The sequence below is a fragment of the Amphiura filiformis genome, chromosome 1, assembly GCF_039555335.1.
Source record: "Amphiura filiformis chromosome 1, Afil_fr2py, whole genome shotgun sequence".
Taxonomy (NCBI): Eukaryota; Metazoa; Echinodermata; class Ophiuroidea; order Amphilepidida; family Amphiuridae; genus Amphiura; species Amphiura filiformis.
Genome location: NC_092628.1, coordinates 21107796 through 21126293, shown reverse-complemented (window position 1 = coordinate 21126293; position 18498 = coordinate 21107796). Strand labels below are relative to the sequence as shown.

General features: G+C 38.3%; 1 protein-coding gene across 6 annotated transcripts in view; it reads right to left on the bottom strand.

Moving 5' to 3' along the window:
- Positions 1 to 18498, bottom strand: part of LOC140168297 (kinesin-like protein KIF2A) — a 59280-nt gene that overhangs the window by 28113 nt on the left and 12669 nt on the right. For 2 of the 6 annotated variants that reach the window (XM_072191691.1, XM_072191978.1), the window contains exons 3-5: positions 14591 to 14780; positions 13784 to 13855; positions 12255 to 12296 (exon numbers count right to left, since the gene is read on the bottom strand). In XM_072191691.1, coding sequence (XP_072047792.1) covers positions 12255 to 12296; positions 13784 to 13855; positions 14591 to 14780 — 304 coding nt within the window. The remainder of the gene's footprint in view (positions 1 to 12254; positions 12297 to 13783; positions 13856 to 14590; positions 14781 to 18498) is intronic. The other 4 variants (XM_072191841.1, XM_072192049.1, XM_072191766.1 and 1 more) reach the window with 3 other exon arrangements.

Below are 18498 nucleotides of genomic sequence, written 5' to 3'. Positions count from 1 at the left end.
ATTAAATCCAATAACTTCTTTCTACAATCACAGGCACTACTTTCAAATGTGAGCTTGGAAAGAACCACCCTGAAGCTTGGGAAGTCTGCTGACAATGTGACAAGATGATCACTTACACTAGCTTCCAGAAAAGTATGACAGTCTTTTGCTCAGATTGACATGAGCGCCCTGTTAATGAACGATATATACCTAAAGTAGTTTTCTTTAAACTTCCGTGGTCGTGCCTGTTCGTTTCGCGTACACGAGCGTAAACACAAAGCAATAAACAATCACGCTGATTGGCTGATCAATGCACTTGACAACAAGCCGGCTGACCCATTGGTCTTCGGGTAGCGTAGCGTAGTAGGCTACCTTGTCACTTCTACGCGATCGCAATTCACCAGCGCGTACCCGGACCACGGAAGTTTAAAGAAAACAACTTTAGGGCTTTGTGTTCTTTTCAAGAGTGGCGCTTCAATTAGATTAGGTTTGTTGTTACGATTGTCAGATGATTGAATCAGCCAATCAGAACCCCACTTCCGAGATTACGCTGCGCATGCTCTCAAAATTTGAACAAGGACTGTTCTTCTCAGCCAGAGACTGTACAGAGTAATAAATTGCTCTCAAACAATGATTATGTATAAGAACATAAGTTAAACAGTCCCCATTGTTCAGATGGTTCCTGCTCACTCTTATAGCTAAAATAATAGTTTCTCAATCATGAGAGCTCAATAGACAGACACGCAATGACAATTGCGTCGGCGTACAACGCCGACCACACACGCTTTGGGTAGCGCTGCATTTCCTGTGTGTGCACAATCGATTGCGCTATCGTGTCATTCCGCTAAACTTGCGACATTACGCAGTACACGCAGTACATTCATACTCTCATGATCGAGAAACTATTATTTTAGCTATAAAAGTTTGTGCCTACATGTATAATCATCATGCATTGTCAATCACATTTTCCAATACCAACTGTAACTTGAAAAGAAATCAAGCCACATGCAACACTGTTTACACAACACAAGTAAAGAGTTATTAACTTTTAGTCTATGGCTTCTCTATAGGAGGCTCACAGGCCAGATGGGCCCGTGGACCAACCAATGCCTGGTTGGCCCTAGAGCAGTACTGAAATGTACAGTAAACACCCCAAAACCAGACCTATTTAGCCATCACAGATTTTTGAGATATGTTTGGCCTTCTGTGACACACAAGCAACATATAATCGAGAACCCCTGCTTTAGTTGAACTAAAACCAGTTTACAGTTGTATTTTTGAGTAAATTCTAGGATACATTATCGTATTTGTACATTCCTCATGATACACACATTTTAGTTAAAATAGGGCCAGGGGTATGGAGTGTATAATGCGAGAACAAGCGTGCATGACCTTATTCCCCCTATTATTTTTAAGTGTTACAAACGTACAGCTTCTTTTTTCCAGTGACTGACTTGTTTTCAACGGCATTTGGCAGTTGTGTGTAAGTTTTATAGGTGTTTTGGTTTTGGATTTCATGGTCCCCATATAGACTGATCGCTCCCCACTGAGTATGTTAGACGGGGGTAGAATTTGGTTTCTCCTTTGAGAATCCATTTGCATTCTGGCAACCACAATTTTACAAGAATCTTTAGACCCCCATTTAATTAGTGTGTAGGCTCAAAAATTTCGTTAGATTCACGCAAATCAGTTTTAAAAGAGAATCTCTACGAGAATGGATTCTTGTCAAATTTCTAGTCCTATTGTACTCGTAGGTGAACACTGTTCATGCTAAAACATGCCTAGCCAATTTACTTTTGTTTAGTCACAATTTCATTTAAAACATAAACTGCCTGGGTACATTGCCTGGGTACATTGCAATTAGCAGTAGCAAAGAATGTCTGCACTTGAGAAACTTGCTACTAAATCTGAAGTAACAATTTGATTTTCATCTTCATACCTTCAAGACGCAACTTTTACAAAGCAAGGTAGAGAACATACACAATAGGACACTCTTTGTGCTATCACTTTTTCTTTATGCTTACAATTAATAATATGCCAGCGAAGTGGTTACGTAACTCCCTGGTAACAGGATCACACACCTTTTGGAATTAATAGTACATGCCATACATGTTGTGTTTCGATCATTTTGATCATGGTGCAGGACTCAAAAGCATGATCCAGAATGAAACTTGACATAGTGATAATCGGATTACACATAACACTTCGCTGACGAATAGGGCCTACAATCCATGCATATAATTGCTAGTATTATTACTTTTATTCAATATCAACATTTAGATTGCAAGGTGCCAGTTTTAAACATACAACCAATAGAGACACTTTTGATGGCAATTTTGAGTAGGTTGACAAATTGATCTTACAATTTTTTTGTTTGGTTTAAAAGAGAATGCATGAATGGATAAATGAATGAATAGAATGAATGAATGAATGAATGAATAGAACAAATGAATGAATAGAAGGAATGAATACACAAGATGAAGAAATGAAAGAAAGCATGCAAATCAATCAACAACAAAAAGGTGCAGTGACTTATTAGCAGTGCTCTATGCATACAATTGTACAGGCATAAAACCCACTTTACATGTTACAAACAGAGAGCAATCTGTGCATAATACGTTCTCCAATCATATTCCATGCATTTTCTTGATAAGCACATTGTTGATATGCAAATCAAGATCTACAAAATCTGAAAAATATACTAAAATCACACCCCAAGAACAAGAACTTCATGCCACAAAATGCTAAATTATCTGTATGCACTATTTAAAACATCTCTGTTCAAATTACCTTCTAATTAATACCAATTAATTATTCACGTCACGACACAGCAGCCAATACATGGTGGTCAAAAAGATGCAGGAAAAAAATATCATTAGAGTAAACAAAAACACTATATAATTTATTTATCTATAGTTACAGGAGAAAGGGGAGACATAAAGATGATGAGTTTTCAAACCCCTGCACCATACAACTTACATTACTTTAACTATCAGGAATATCTAGAGTTGGTCATGTGTCATAAGTTGGTACCCTTTTCAGTAACACATGGGAAATTTTGAAAATTACAATAGCTTTCATCTTGCAGCTTGCTGAGGCTTGTCTTTCTGAGCATTTTGACACCTGTTTAATGAAAATTGGCCAAGAAATGAGCTGGTGCTGGCCAAAATACCATTTTCAGGAAGGGGGGGGGGGTCTCAAAAAATATATATTGTAATAAAAATGATGTTAATTTCTTATTTTAAAGCTTTTTATTTCATTTTGGTATCTATTTACACAAATGTATATGTATTTGGGGGTCTGTTAATCCAGAAATTGTGTTTTCATGACACATGGACCTTCCCGTTTCTTTAAAATAAACTTTTAAAAGTGTTAAAATGGCTCCCTAGCCACCACCGCAATCACCAATTTACTAATTAATGCTAATTAAAACTGAACCAATTTTATTTATTGCTATGGAAAGAGTATAGATTACTCTTTAAAATGACACCAAACTTATTATTGTATGACAAGAATATCGAAAATATTACATCATAAACATCACTTAAAGTGGAAAAGTATTACTCCACAGCCAAATTAGGTATCCCAACTCATGGTGCAGAACCAGTTATTACAAGATCATTTGCAATGTTACCGTACCATATAAATCACAAATTCAATTGATGGCATTTTCCTACGGGCCCCTGATCGACTTATATCTTCGATCTGATTGAAAAACAGTTAGAACTGTGCATTGAAATTGTTGTAATTCTTCCCATTTAGAGTATATCTTTTGATTATCCCATATTGCAAAGCAAACGTGTGTTTATTCTATGTCTCAATCATGGTCCATTTTCAACAATACCAAAGTATAAAAACCCTGTTTACCAATTTTGTCTCATATTTTCAGCTAGAAACTTATTTGTTAAGGATGCAATGATTGGAAAAGGATGAGGAAAATAAATGGTGAATGAATGAATGAACGATGAATGAATGAAAGAATGAATGAATGAATGAATGAATGAACGAAAAAATGTGAAGGGAAATCATGCAAATCTATCACACATAAGCACAATATCTACAATAGTTATACTCCATGTTGTTTTTCCTAATACAGCATAACATGCAAAATAATACTACAAAAACTACAATTAATAAAAAACAACAACTACAAACAACTTTTACACTAGTCATATCACAAAATGCACATATGCACTATCAAAGTATCAATATCCATGTTTCAAATATGCAAATTACCTTCTCCTACTTGATACCAATTAATTATTCATGTCACAACACAGCAGCCAATACATGGTGGTAATGATGAGAAAAAGATGCAGGAAAAGTTATCATTAGATAAATTACTGTGCAAACTACAATCTATACTTACATGGGCAAGGGATGGAGAGGTCGAGGGAGATGGAGATGAAGAGGGAGAGGGAGGGGAGAGGGAGAAGGAGGTGAGGGAGAGGGAGGCGAAGGAAAGGTGAGAGAGAGGGAGGGTGAGAAGGAGAGGGAGAAGGTAAGGGAAAGTGAGAGGGGGAGGGAGGGGAGGAGAGGGAGGGGGAGGATGAGGAGGACAGGGAGAAGGAGAGGGAGGATGAGGAGGACAGGGAGAAGGAGAGGGGGGGAGGATGAGGAGGACAGGGAGAAGGAGAGGGAGAGGAAGGAGGATACAACAGAAGGATAGGAAGAGGGAGGAGTGGGAGAGGGAGGGGAGAGGGAGATGGAGAAGGAGAGGGAGAGAGAGGAGGATGTGGATGAGTTTGAATAATTCTGCACTAATGAGCTGGACCTTAACCATGTTAACCCCCCATTGTTACTTTAACAGTCAGTGAGATCCCAGGTTTGCAAGACCACATCCGCAATGACCCTGCCATCTAAATTACAACTTGTGGAAAAACATTTTTGAACATGGTCTTCATCCGTGGCATTGTCTTTTTGAAGACATTTCTTGTTTCATGTGCTCCTGGTTGACTAATAAATCCTTGTTGATCACCCACATGTTTCCTCCACGCTCACTCCTTGTTACCAATGGCAACCTCTATCCTCGATCTGATAGGAATAAAAATTCTTTAAAAAAAGGAATGGGGCGCCCAATGGGAGCTTTGATGTGACGTGCTGAAATTCGGGAGGGGGGCACTCCCACTTTGGAGGTAACGCGTATGTAGGGAGACCACCTTTTTCACCATCACTGTCAACCAAAGACCCCATTACCAGCACATGCTCTGTCACCCAAAGACCCCATAATTTTCCTTTAGATCTGTCACCCAAAGACCTAGACCCTAATATTTCCATCTGAACAGCAAGCAGGCCTACACTGTGTGTTTAAAATGGTTGTATTTCTCTATTTATGTAAGAGAGTCTTTGGATGTCCCTGATCATGATCATACAAGCCAGACTGTGTGATAGTTTTGTATTTTTTGTCTCTCGATCTGAATATATTTTCAGCAATGTAAAAGCAAAACCCCTAGTTGCCAAAATGTATGCCGGAAACTGAAACAAGAGACTTGCAAGCCTCACTGTTCATTTCACTAGGATCCACAACATGTTCATCTACCAGGGCACAGTTCGTTAACCCCAATACATTTGTACATTCATTGAATGACCTTAGAAAATTTGGGTACAAAAACTCATACTCTACAACTTGAGGTCAAATTTTGCACTATGAGTGTTTAATTGAGGTTATTAGACTATGCCATGGGGATGAGGCCATTGTGGTCCATAGTGTTTCAAACCCATGGAATAATACATCATCATACTACTAATATGTATGGTGTAATTAAAGACTTAGTGCTATGTATGCCGGCCTTTAGTTTGTCATTTTCTTCCACACAATGCACTATTGACACCCACATGTTTCCAGAACACTATATATAATTAATCTCCTTGTTACCTATGGCAATTGAAGCTAATGAATTGGTGTGGAAACGATTTTCGCTACTAATTAACAAATATGCATCCTGCATGGCAACGTTTATGAACCTACATGCTTTCTAAAATAAGGGCAAATTTAGTAAGAAGAGTATATTCAGATTTGAATGGTTTCTGCATATCTTCTTTCAGTTACAAGTATATAAACAGTGGCGGCACTACGGGGCAAGGGGGGGCATTTCCCCCCAAATATTTTTCTTGCCTCCCAGTTTTGAGGCAAACCCCCAATTGTGCAAATTTCCACTTTTTAGCATAAAATTTGTTGATTTTGCCCCCAGAAATTCACTTTGCCCCCGAAAAAAAATTCCTGGTGCCGCCACTGTATAAATTATGACTATGGACCATAGTATACTTTTTTTTCAAATAAAGGAAACATCCATGTATAACAACCATGTGAAACAACCTTGTTTTGGTTTTTTTTAATTTGTAACCAATACAGGGTGCATCAAAATGATTGGTACCCATCAATATTCAGTGAATATGGCCAACAATGCCACCTTATCATAAAAGGTCATAACAATCAATTAAAAGGGTATTTTGTGATCCACAGCATCATCCCCCCACTTTTCTCAAAAAAAAGTTGAGATTTTTATATACTGGAAACCTCTGGCTACATAATGTTTATGTACAAAACATTTCCTGCAGATTAATTCGTTTGGCAGAGATATCGTGAAATTTGAATTTCGTTCTGGTATACCAGAACGAAATTACAACACATTATCTATGGAGCAGTGTAATATTCATAATCATGCATAACACGCGAAGCAAAACCGGAATCAACTGAAATTTTGGGAATAAGCTTTTTTCGTGAATATCTACTGAAAAATGTCATAAAAAGAGGATGCTAGGATCACGAAATACTCCTTTAAAGTCATTTAAAGAGGATCTAATGTGCGAATGTGGAAGAAGCAGTCATTTAATTAGAAAAAAAGCTGATGGGTACATAATCATTTTGATACAGCCTGTATGAAATGAAAATGTAATCAGCTGGAAGAAAAGGTCCTATGAAAAACTTGACCTATAAAACAACACAAACTGAATCAATGAAAGTCAATTAGATATATCTTACTATAAATAGGGAAATGTTGTATCTATCTATCTATGTATCTATGTATCTATGTATGCCTATAAAGGCTCCGTCAGTTTCGATCCAAATGTCGCCAAAATCATACGGAGATCGATGAATATACGGAACGTGTTTAAACTTTATTTGGTTGAAAACGGTCAAGAATTGGCCTCAAAATCAGTGAAAATGTGGTACGTTGCTATGCTGGGTAAACAAAAAGGGAGTCAGTTGTCAAGCTAGCCGTGCGGCGCGTCGTGACGGGCGTATCTAATGCCAAGCCGCTCACAGAAGCGCAGCGATAGCGCCATGGGTAACGCAGCACTACGTCATGTCGCAAGCGTAAAAGCGACGAGAGTCGCGCAATGAATGATAATACCGGGCGTAATAAATACGGGAAAAGATGTGTGTTAAAAAGTACAAACAACATGAAGAGGTAGGCATACTGTAATTAAAAAGAAAACAAAATGAGGACAAACAGGTAGGCCTACGAGTATGTGGGTTAGCCTATAGTTAGTCACAGTAAGAAAATGAAAACGGGAATAAAATAGGCTAAAGAAGGAAAGAATAATAATATCTAATATAAAATTAGATGATTTAAATAAAAAAAGCTATTAAACTGAGGACAGAACTAAATAAATAACATGAAAACGGGAAATCACAAGCTAAGCAGCAAATAAACAAGAGCGATAACCGCACCATAGCTGAACCATGTGGCTTCGGCAGTATATTGTGGTAGGCCTATACCACTGTCATCATTGCATTTAAATTTCAGCTCAATTGAAGCATTTTGAAAACTTGACATTTGACCCCTTTATTGCCCCTTAATGACCTTAAATGAATTTAAAAATATTTTAAACATGTTTAGAATGTCATAAGGATCATTGCATTTAAACTTCAGCTCAATCGGAGCATTTTGGAAAACTTGACCTTTGACCCCTTTATGACCCCTTAATGACCTTAAATGAATTTTGAAATATTTTTTAAATGTTTACAATGTCATAAGGATCATTGCATTTAAATTTCAGCTCAATTGGAGCATTTTGAAAACCTTGACCTTTGACCCCTTTATGTCCCCTTAATGACCTGAAATAAATGTTTAAATGTTTTAAACATGCTTAGAATGTCATAAGGATCATTGCATTTAAATTTGAGCTCAATCGGAGCATTTTCGGTTAAAATGACCTTTTTTGACCCCTGTGACCCCAGGATGACCTCTGACGTTTGGAACTATTTTTATTATATTCTTTATGTTTTCCTCTTTCATATGACACCACTCATGGGGTCATACCTTTGTGGCATTTAGAGATATGTCCATTTCAGACCAAATGGTTAGTCAGTTAGTAAGCTAGTAAGTAAGTAAGCTAGTAAGTAAGTAAGCTAGTAAGTAAGTAAGCTAGTAACATTCACTCATATAGGCTGATACCATTTCATGGTTCAGCAAAAATGAAGTCAACAGGGAAATGTAAGAAAGGACAGATTTAGAAAATAATGGGAACAGGATTGAGTAAATAAAAAACATGGTAACGGAAATTTGCAAGCTTAGCAGCAAAATGTTTTTAAAAAATGGAACAAAATTGGCCCATGTAGAAGAAACTAAAAAGAAAGAAAGAAGCTAAAATGGAAACTTGGCTTAACGAGGGTCGGACTCAGATAAATGAAATTTACCTTTTCAATGATTCTACGCTCCCATTTACTCCCCTAGCGGGGACCCGCGCGTAGCGCGGGTGTCCCGAGGACAGACAGGTAGGCCTACGAGTATGTGGGTTAGCCTATAGTTAGTCACAGTAAGAAAATGAAAACGGGAATAAAATAGGCTAAAGAAGGAAAGAATAATAAAATCTAATATAAAATTAGATGATTTAAATAAAAAAAGCTATTAAACTGAGGACAGAACTAAATAAATAACATGAAAACGGGAAATCACAAGCTAAGCAGCAAATAAAAAAATGAAGTCAACAGGGAAATGTAAGAAAGGACAGATTTAGAAAATAATGGGAACGGGATTGAGTAAATAAAAAACATGGTAACGGAAATTTGCAAGCTTAGCAGCAAAATGTTTTTAAAAAGGGAACAAAATTGGCCCATGTAGGCCTAGAAGAAACTAAAAAGAAAGAAAGAAGCTAAAATGGAAACTTGGCTTAACGAGGGTGGGACTCAGATAAATGAAATTTACCTTTTCAATGATTCTACCTGTTCAGTAATTCCTCCCGTTTTAGTGAACGCTTCCATTTACTCCCCTAGCAGGGACCCGCGCGTAGCGCGGGTGTCCCGAGGACAGACAGGTAGGCCTACGAGTATGTGGGTTAGCCTATAGTTAGTCACAGTAAGAAAATGAAAACGGGAATAAAATAGGCTAAAGAAGGAAAGAATAATAAAATCTAATAAAATTAGATGATTTAAATAAAAAAAAGCTATTAAACTGAGGACGGAACTAAATAAATAACATGAAAACGGGAAATCACAAGCTAAGCAGCAAATAAAAATGAAGTCAACAGGAAATGTAAGAAAGGACAGATTTAGAAAATAATGGGAACGGGATTGAGTAAATAAAAAACATGGTAACGGAAATTTGCAAGCTTAGCAGCAAAATGTTTTTTAAAAATGGAACAAAATTGGCCCATGTAGAAGAAACTAAAAAGAAAGAAAGAAGCTAAAATGGAAACTTAGGCTTAACGAGGGTCAGACTCAGATAAATGAAATTAACCTTTTCAATGATTCTACCTGTTCAGTAATTCCTCCCGTTTTAGTGAACGCTCCCATTTACTCACCTAGCGGGGACCCACGCGTAGCGCGGGTGTCCCGCTAGTGCAGGTAAATCTAATTCATGTCTGTCACAATATCAGTTTGTCATCAGAACTATTTTATAGAAAGATTCTACAAAGCCCTACATATGTTTTGCACTCCTACATGTATTGGACATTAATACCAAGTATTGGCAGTATATAATCTACAGCCCTTATTGCTCCGCATGAATCCACAAATATATCAAATCTATTATTTTCTAGCAAAACATTCAATGATTAAATAAATATCTGAAATTGACCCACTGTAGCAAATAATCAATTATTTCTGAAATTGACCCCTGCCCATGACTAAATTTGAATGATACAACTAAGATTTTTTCTCTCAAAAGAATTAGTTCCTGTCACCTGTTATGTTTATTTTTCCTCTAGATATAAGTCCTTTTTATTTTAAATTTACACCATTTACAGGTGCCAATGTTCAGTGATTCATCACCAGTGACCACATTTATATGTATTTTTATGAAGCACACATCTGCTCACACTGAACAATTCATCTATATGTCATAATTCATGTACTGCACATCATGAATTCATTATGAGCCAACAGCCTTTCACATGATCAGTGATGATGCGCATCTCTACATTATGACTATATAACATCATGAATTCATGAGACAGTTCAGTTTTTCACACAATACACACATTGACACATGGTCATGTGCTTGTGTATCCTACATTGCCCCCTAATTCTTAAAAGCCGGTAGTGTCGTCTGTCTGAGTCGCAACTGAGTCAGCAGGTGCGACAAGCTCATTTCCTAATCAATTTCTTAGTAATAGTTGTAAGGTGGAAGCGACAGACTTTGGTAATCAGTAAATTATTTATGCTATGAACATGCCTGCTGTAAATGTGTATGAAATACTATAGGATAAAACAGTTTGAAATAGTTTATATGACAATATGAGTTAATAATTTAAACAATTCCGCCAGGCTTAATGTCAAAATTGAGAGTGTAACGGGATATTAAAATAATTCATAGATAAGTATTATGGTTTTGTGATAAATTTCACATTGTCAACATTACATAATGAATTAGTAAGTTTTTCTGGTAAATTTCACAATAAATTGTAAATAATGAGAAAAATCTCAAACTCAATCACTCTTTTATTTCAATTAACCACCTGTCAATTCTCTTTTTAACTACCGTAACCACTCGGGTATAAGCCCACCTTCGGCTATAAGCCCACCCCCTATTTTTCAAACCATTCGGGGAACAAGGGTGCACTCGGGTATAAGCCCAGTAGTCATTTTGGCTAAGTTAAAATCATATCAATGCTTTTCTTTCACATTTAAGAACAAATATTTTTAAAATATCAGTTAAAAATTAACATCCATACTTAAATTATAAAAATTTTTATAAAGATGATAGAAATTACTTATTTTTAAATTCAACTACTAGCCCCTCCTCGGTTATAAGCCCACTCCCACTTTTGAAGTGAAATTCCCCATCTAGGGGGGTGGGCTTAAACCCGAGTGGTTACGGTAATACTATCCTTGGACTAGTTGGCGGCTATAAAGGATTTTTTTTCATTATAACTTTAATTTATCCCGTTTTCTCAATCTTTTCAAAAACAAGAATATATCCAAATTGTTGAACTCAAGTGTTCAACTCAAAACTTGATTTGAGGGAAATGGACATTCCAGTTCCGTATTAAAAACAAAATGGATGATATTGTTGAAAACATGGAATGAATAATAAACATAATATATATAATACAGACATACAAAAGAGAGGAATTAAAATCATGCTTTCATAAAACTTATAATCAGGCACCTTACCCAAAGTAGCACTTCTTTTAGGGGAGCCATTTTGGATGGCTGTGACAAATACAAAGAGTGAATTAAGATTCTACACACTGTGAAATCATTTTTAAAAAAATTAATAAACTACTCCCACCAAAAGAAATATCAAGGGCTCAGTGGAACAAAGCCTCATGTCCATTTCGGCCATGTTGAGAAAATTGTGTTTAATTTTGGTCTCATAGGCCATATTTGAAAGGCTATGTTTCACTGGTCTGTGCCTTTACTGTGGTTGTGACATTTGTTGTTACTGGGAAGCCCATTATTTTCTGAAAAATTGGCACCAAAATCTCATTTTCGTCGGAATGGTCAGGTTGACTATGCTAAATGGAGTTGAGTTGGTGTTGCATTGAGCCCTCGATATATAATATAATTAAAATTTAAAAATTTGTATTCTAGAAATATACATGTATGTGCAAAATGAAAACACTGCAAATCTTCTGAAGTGAATGCATACCACCACCACCACCGCACTTGTAAGTTTAAATGCATTTTATTAATCACACTCACAGCAATAATGTGGTTTTAAATCAATTTGTGGTTTTTTGATTGGGTACCACATCATTAATTTTGGATGGGGTTTACTAAAACAAAATTAGACAGATCTGTAAAAACATCCAGTCATTGACATGTTATGGTGTAATTAGTACAAATTCTGGTTAGTTTAGTATCACACTGCACTCTGAAATCTCACCCCTGGAAGTTGGTGTGCCTGCATTACCATTTTTTTGACCAGCTGTGAACAAAACAAGAATTTCAAAGCATCTTACATGAGGAGCCGGCCCTTATAATAGCCTACAAAATTACGAAATTAGGCATGTTTATTAGCCTCTTGCAACCGGTCAGAATTCAGAAAGTCATTTGAATTTATAAACATATCATCTTCCTTTGTCATTTTAATAAAAGTCTTCCAAAAAATCAGCGGAAAATTATCTGGATAATCAATTCTTGCAAAAAAAATCGCAATGATTCTCTTTGAATGGATTAGCAAAAAAACAAAACTGATTATCTATTTTTTGTATGTACATTCTGCACATAGCAAGTTATAAAGAATCAGTAAAGTAAATTTTTTAATACTTCCATGGTCTGTGTTGTGTAGAGCTTATACAAGCAAATGCTTTTATAAGAATGAAAAAACATCAATAAATGTGCCTGCACCACTAAATTACAAAATTCCAAGACAAAATTAAGATGAAATTAACACATTTGATTTCATTCCACATTGAAAAATATATAGGGCCTTTATATTTTATTTTTCAAAACATGAAATTTATAAAACTGAATTGGTAAACAATATCAAACTGAAATAAAAAATTTAAATGGTATATATTCATGAATAATGTAACACAAGCCAAAACTAAACTAAAACCCAAAACAGTCAATCTTGTGAAATATATTTTTCTTCTTTCAGCATTCTGCAGTACATTTACACATGACATGACACGATCGATAATCTAAAATGAGCAGCAACAAATACAACTTTAAATGAGATCTTTCATCTAACAACATCTTTTACACAGCAATACAATGTACTTTCATGCTTGATACTTCCCGAGAGCATAGACTTTTGCTCTGATGATGAGAGAGAGAGAGATTTAAAACATTCCTTTGACAACAACGAGGTAGAACCAAAGAGTACCGACTCTGCCATGTTTGTGTGTTGCTCATGGAGAGCAAATAGTGTACCTCGGGATAATTTCGCTATGCGCCCGCCAACTTTGATTCAAAGTCTGTTGTTGTTTGCGTTCTGCATGTAACGGGTTGTGCCTAAAATGTGCTCTAAGCGCCAAGTGCACAAACATTTGTAACACTCGTCGCTCAAGCGGAACAACAAAAATTACACACCTTGTGCGTGGGACAGGATCATACAGGACATTCCTCGTCGATTGTCATCAATACCGGAAGTGTCCGGTACTCAAGGTCATTTGCATCACAACCCAGCTGAAGACTGAAGGTTTCAGTCGCAACGTTGGTTCGTCCGTCAAAAATAGGTATGTCTGGTTGACCAGATTTAAATTAAATCTTAATAACAAAAATTATCATTCAATTTCGGGCTCATGCTGAAAAATGCCAAAGCACAAAAAAGGTGCACTATTTGCCCTCCATGAGCGACAGACAAAAATGGTGGATTGACCATGTAGCGTTACATTTTAAGTTGGTACTCTTTAAGTATAATCTCTTTGTTGCCAACCATTCATGCTAATTGAGAGACTTGGATCTTACCAATGTTAGAGTTTCTTTGGGGAGAGCTATGCTTATTGATTGCGTTTCTTTGGGGTGAGTTATTCTTATTGGCTGTGGATGAGAAGCGATGATTAATATTCAAGCACACAAACACACTTCAACTGGAATAACCCAATCATGCTTGACAGGATTTTATCTCGAAATAAGGGGGAGGGGCAAAAGGGCAGCATTTTGTGAGTTAATTGCTGTTCTCAAACTGCTCATATGGGTATTAAGTAAGATAAGGGAGGGGCATGGGCAACACACAAAATATTCCCAACAAGGCCAAAAACTGCATGACGCAGAGCAAAATTATGAAAATTCCTGCGATTTTTATTATCAATTATACAAAAAGTGTGATATTTTATACAGGGACAAATTTTAGTTTGTGGGGACAAGCTCTTGTCAAAAAGTGGGGACTAGTATCAAGTTAGGGGCAGGGGATCAGGCAAATTTTTGACAGATTGGAGGGGCTCCCTCCCCCAAAGATAAAACCCTGCTGGCTTTCCTGTTGTTAAAATGGGGGTACATGTACATGTAAGTAGGCTAACACAAGTTAGTATATATATGTAAGCAGAAGCACTGCCATCTGAAAGCTTACTTGACTTTCCTAAAATAACTGATGAATCTAACTATACAGTATGACAATAATGCTTGATCTAAAGAGAAATTAGTTATAATGCGAGTGTACACAACAAAGTTGCGAGTCAAGTTTCCTTGCTAAAAAAATAGTGCAAAACACAGTAAGTTCTGTATTTAACTAAAGTTTTCACATATTTGCTCTTTATGTCCACATTTCTTACATACCTCGTGCACTGTTTGGTTTGGGAGAGTTCTGTTGCACATGATTCAGAGGTTGCCTTGCACTACTAGGACGCCCTCTAGCTGACGGTAGCTTGGATGGTGGTAGTTGTTTGACTGGAGCTGGTGCCGGAGCTGGCTCTGGTATCACCGCCTGCAGCTCTGGGTTTAGAGCAAATATTGCTGATGCTTCAATCTAGGACAAAAGAGAGAATTAACAAAGGCTATGGTCACACACAAATAGCTTTTCCCCCTAGTGGCATAATAATTATAGTTGTGCAACAAAATTATGAACTATAAAATAACAAATAGTGTTCATCAGTGCAACATGAATTGAAATCATCTGTAGACATGTGCACGGTGGCTCAGTGGTTACGGCCTTGGGACTCATAATCTGAGAGCTTGCTTTACGTGCGTGGGTTCAAATCCCCGTCCCGCCACCGTGTTGCGCCCTTGGGCAAGGCGCTTTGTCTTGCTTGCTTCACCCCACCCAGGTGCAATGGGAAGCTGTTAGGGGTAGTCACAGTTGTTGTACTGATGAACCCTGCGCCATTTGTAGGTAGCAAACGTGGTTCCGACATATTCTAATAACGGCGGAATAAATGTAAAGCGCTTTGAGACTGTCTACAGCTTAAAACGCTATAAATATCTACATTTATTTTTTTATGTGGCCAGATGGTACACATACCAAGATCTGGTTGTTGACAAGAGGAAAATACATTTTGTTTTCTCGCCAATTATGGAAATGGAACATTATACAGCATTACTCGAAACCTCTAGCTTCAAATTTGCACACAATAGTTATGCAATTGAGGCGACAGTCCACTACTGTCATTTTTTGTTACATTGTAAATATTCGGTTGATGTTTAAATTTGGACGATAGTTATTTTGATGAGTCAATTGTATCTTTTACAGCACTTCACAAAGTGTCATGCTTCATCAAATGTGAAGCTATCGGTGAGCTCGACTTCTTGAATAAGTGCAGCATTGTTCTAGATCTAATCATGACCCCTGAATCCTTGTGTTAAATAGAGACAGTCATATTAGAGTAGGTTCATTGCTGGTTGTTTATTTATGTACCCCACCCCATCAACAAACCACAACTTTTAATAACAAACATACATACATTGTAGGACCTATACATCATTTTGGAGCTTTCACATTGTGATGTTAACCCTACCTTTCTCCATTTGGATCTCCGATCCACAGGTATCGGAATTCGACTTGCACACCTTTTCCTGCCCATTGTGGTTGAATCCAAAATCAGATCAGCTCTAAAACTGCCTACTTGCTGGCAAACATCTACATTCAAAATATTCTTCTACGCAGAGACTTTCTTCCAAAACTTACATACGGTACTAATGTATTATGTATCAAATGAACTCAATTCACAATCTGTCCTCTTTTTGTTTATACAATTATTTAAAGGTCATTTCATGGAAACCACTGGACATTTGAAGGTCTACCCATAATCCTTTGCAACATAGCCAGGGACTAAACTGATGTCATGGACGGTACTGTAAAAGTGGAGATTTATTTGCACTTTGCAATTTTTTTTAACTTTTTCAATTGTACTTAAATTTCATGATGTTAAGCTTTCGTACACTGACCTATACACAAAAAGGAACATATTGGCACATTGCGATTTTAGCGGTACATTGTACGTGCTTGGAATGCGGAAATAACAGTACCGCAAAAATTTCAACTTTTTCAGTATACACAGTATCTTGTCCATAAACTAATGCATAAAGTTTGCCATTTTATTAAAATTATACTTTTCTAACTGTAGAACAATGAGCCTATCTGTGCGTAACTCCAGCATTTATACAAAATTAGTTGAAATTACATTACAAAGAAATCAATCAGGAAGACTAAATTTAGTGTTAATTGCAACATGTGCTGAACAGTGGCGTAGATTTCTTTTTGACATTGGGGGGATGGGGTTGGAAAAAAATCATGAAGTTTATTGAATCCAGCACCTTTTGGCGACAGAATAAGAAAATAGTCCCAAACAAAAATGTTTGGTAGACTCATAACGTGCGATCTTACCTTTCCGATGTTGATTAAGATACTTCTTGCATCGATCCCGAGATGCGGAAAAACCAATAGTCATTTTGTCCCACATAAATGAATAAATAACAAAAACCCCGATCCCCGGTGGACTCACCCAAAAGGTGACGTCACACCATATGATAAATCCCTTATCCGACTTGGGATCCCCTACTCGGACCAAACTTGTAGGGGGTGGCGGGGTCGGGATAATCAACATCGGAAAGGTAGAGATCGCACCGGTTATGAGTCTACCAAACATTTTTGTTTGGGACTAGACTCAGTACACCGGTCGATCTTACCGCTTCGATGTTGATTAAGATACTTCTTGCATCAACATCTGAAAGATCGATCTAGCAAGTAACCGACGGATGGAGGTACAAGATCGGTCAGCACCTGATCAGGGACCGGGAGCGGGTAACGATGGTTTTCGCGAGGTCAGAAAATATTTTCCCCAACGGTCGGGAAAACAAAAAAGACCACGCGATCACAGACATAAACCTCCTTACTTAATAAGTTTGGTGGTTAAGAATAGCGACACTGGTTCTTACCATGCTGAGTATTCTGTATAGTCTGAAAACCTGGTACCCGTACACCACCGTATTATGATCGCCGAACAATGTCCCGGTAAACCTCCCGCCCGTCTCTGATTACTAACGTAAACGGAAGTATCGTAGAGAAGGGCGAAGGTGGCTTCCGGGACACCGCCTGCTAGATCTCCTCAAGGGACAACCGAACGGTATACCCAAGATGATGAGATAGCTCGTGTCGAGTGGGTCGTGGGACGCGAAACCTTCGCGATCCCCCGGACCCCACCAACACCTGGACCAGCCATTGCGACAGCGGCTGGACCGAAAGGCTCTGTAAGGGTGATGAATGCGGCCGTGAGACCCTCGCAAGGCTTGTGTTCGGAAGAAATAGTGCTGCAGCGCCTTATCGGACACCCCAGCCTATCTTTGGCTTCAGCCGAACCTTGCCCAACCCTGGGGATTGGAGAGGGACGAATGTCGGTATGCACCGCGCCCGTTCGTAGTCACGAGAACAGAGCGCCGAAAAAGTGTCGCTCCAGTGTTTGTGAACACGGAAGCTAACCTCGAGACCGTGTGCAACTCAGCACCGCCGTCCCGAAGCCAACGCCAAACCGGAAAGCCATCTTGAGAGTTACGTATTTAAGCGTCGCTTTTGACGGAAGGTCAAAAGGGTGACCCTTAAAGTAATCTAAGACTGTGTTGGGATCCCTTAGGAGGATCACTTTCCTTTTTGGTAGACACTCGTTGAACATACCGTCGAGGCGTAGACTAATAAGGTAACCATCGGCTATGATAGTCGACCCGTCTCGAAACCTCGGTGAATGGAGAGGACAGCTGACTTATAGCTGGCCCCAGTGGCCCGCTGAAGTCTTGCTTGGAACTTTTCTGTCAGAAACTCCGGAACTAGCAGCACAGAGGCTCTAGCGGGAGAGCTATTTGTCTCATTGCACCAAGCGTAGTATGGAGCCAGACTCTGGCTATACGCACGGAGGGTAGACTTCCGTCAGCCCCGGCGATGAGAAAAACAGCTTCTGATGAAAAGTATCCCTCCGCTGCGCGTTCCTGGTAAGGGCCATGCAGCTAACTGCAGGTGCTCTAGTGATAGACTGGTACCTCCGCTCCGGGCATCCGGAGTAGATCTGGTACTGGGAGTGCCAGCGGCCTTGCCGCTAGTCGAATGACAATGCAGTCTTCCCACCCGATCTTGGCCACCACCCTCATGAGTAGTGAGATCGGAGGGACTGCATAAGCTGTCATCCTCCCCAGTCTATGGACAGAGCGTCCACGGTGAATGCTTGGGTGTCCGCGACCCTTGAGCAGTACACCGGCAGTGG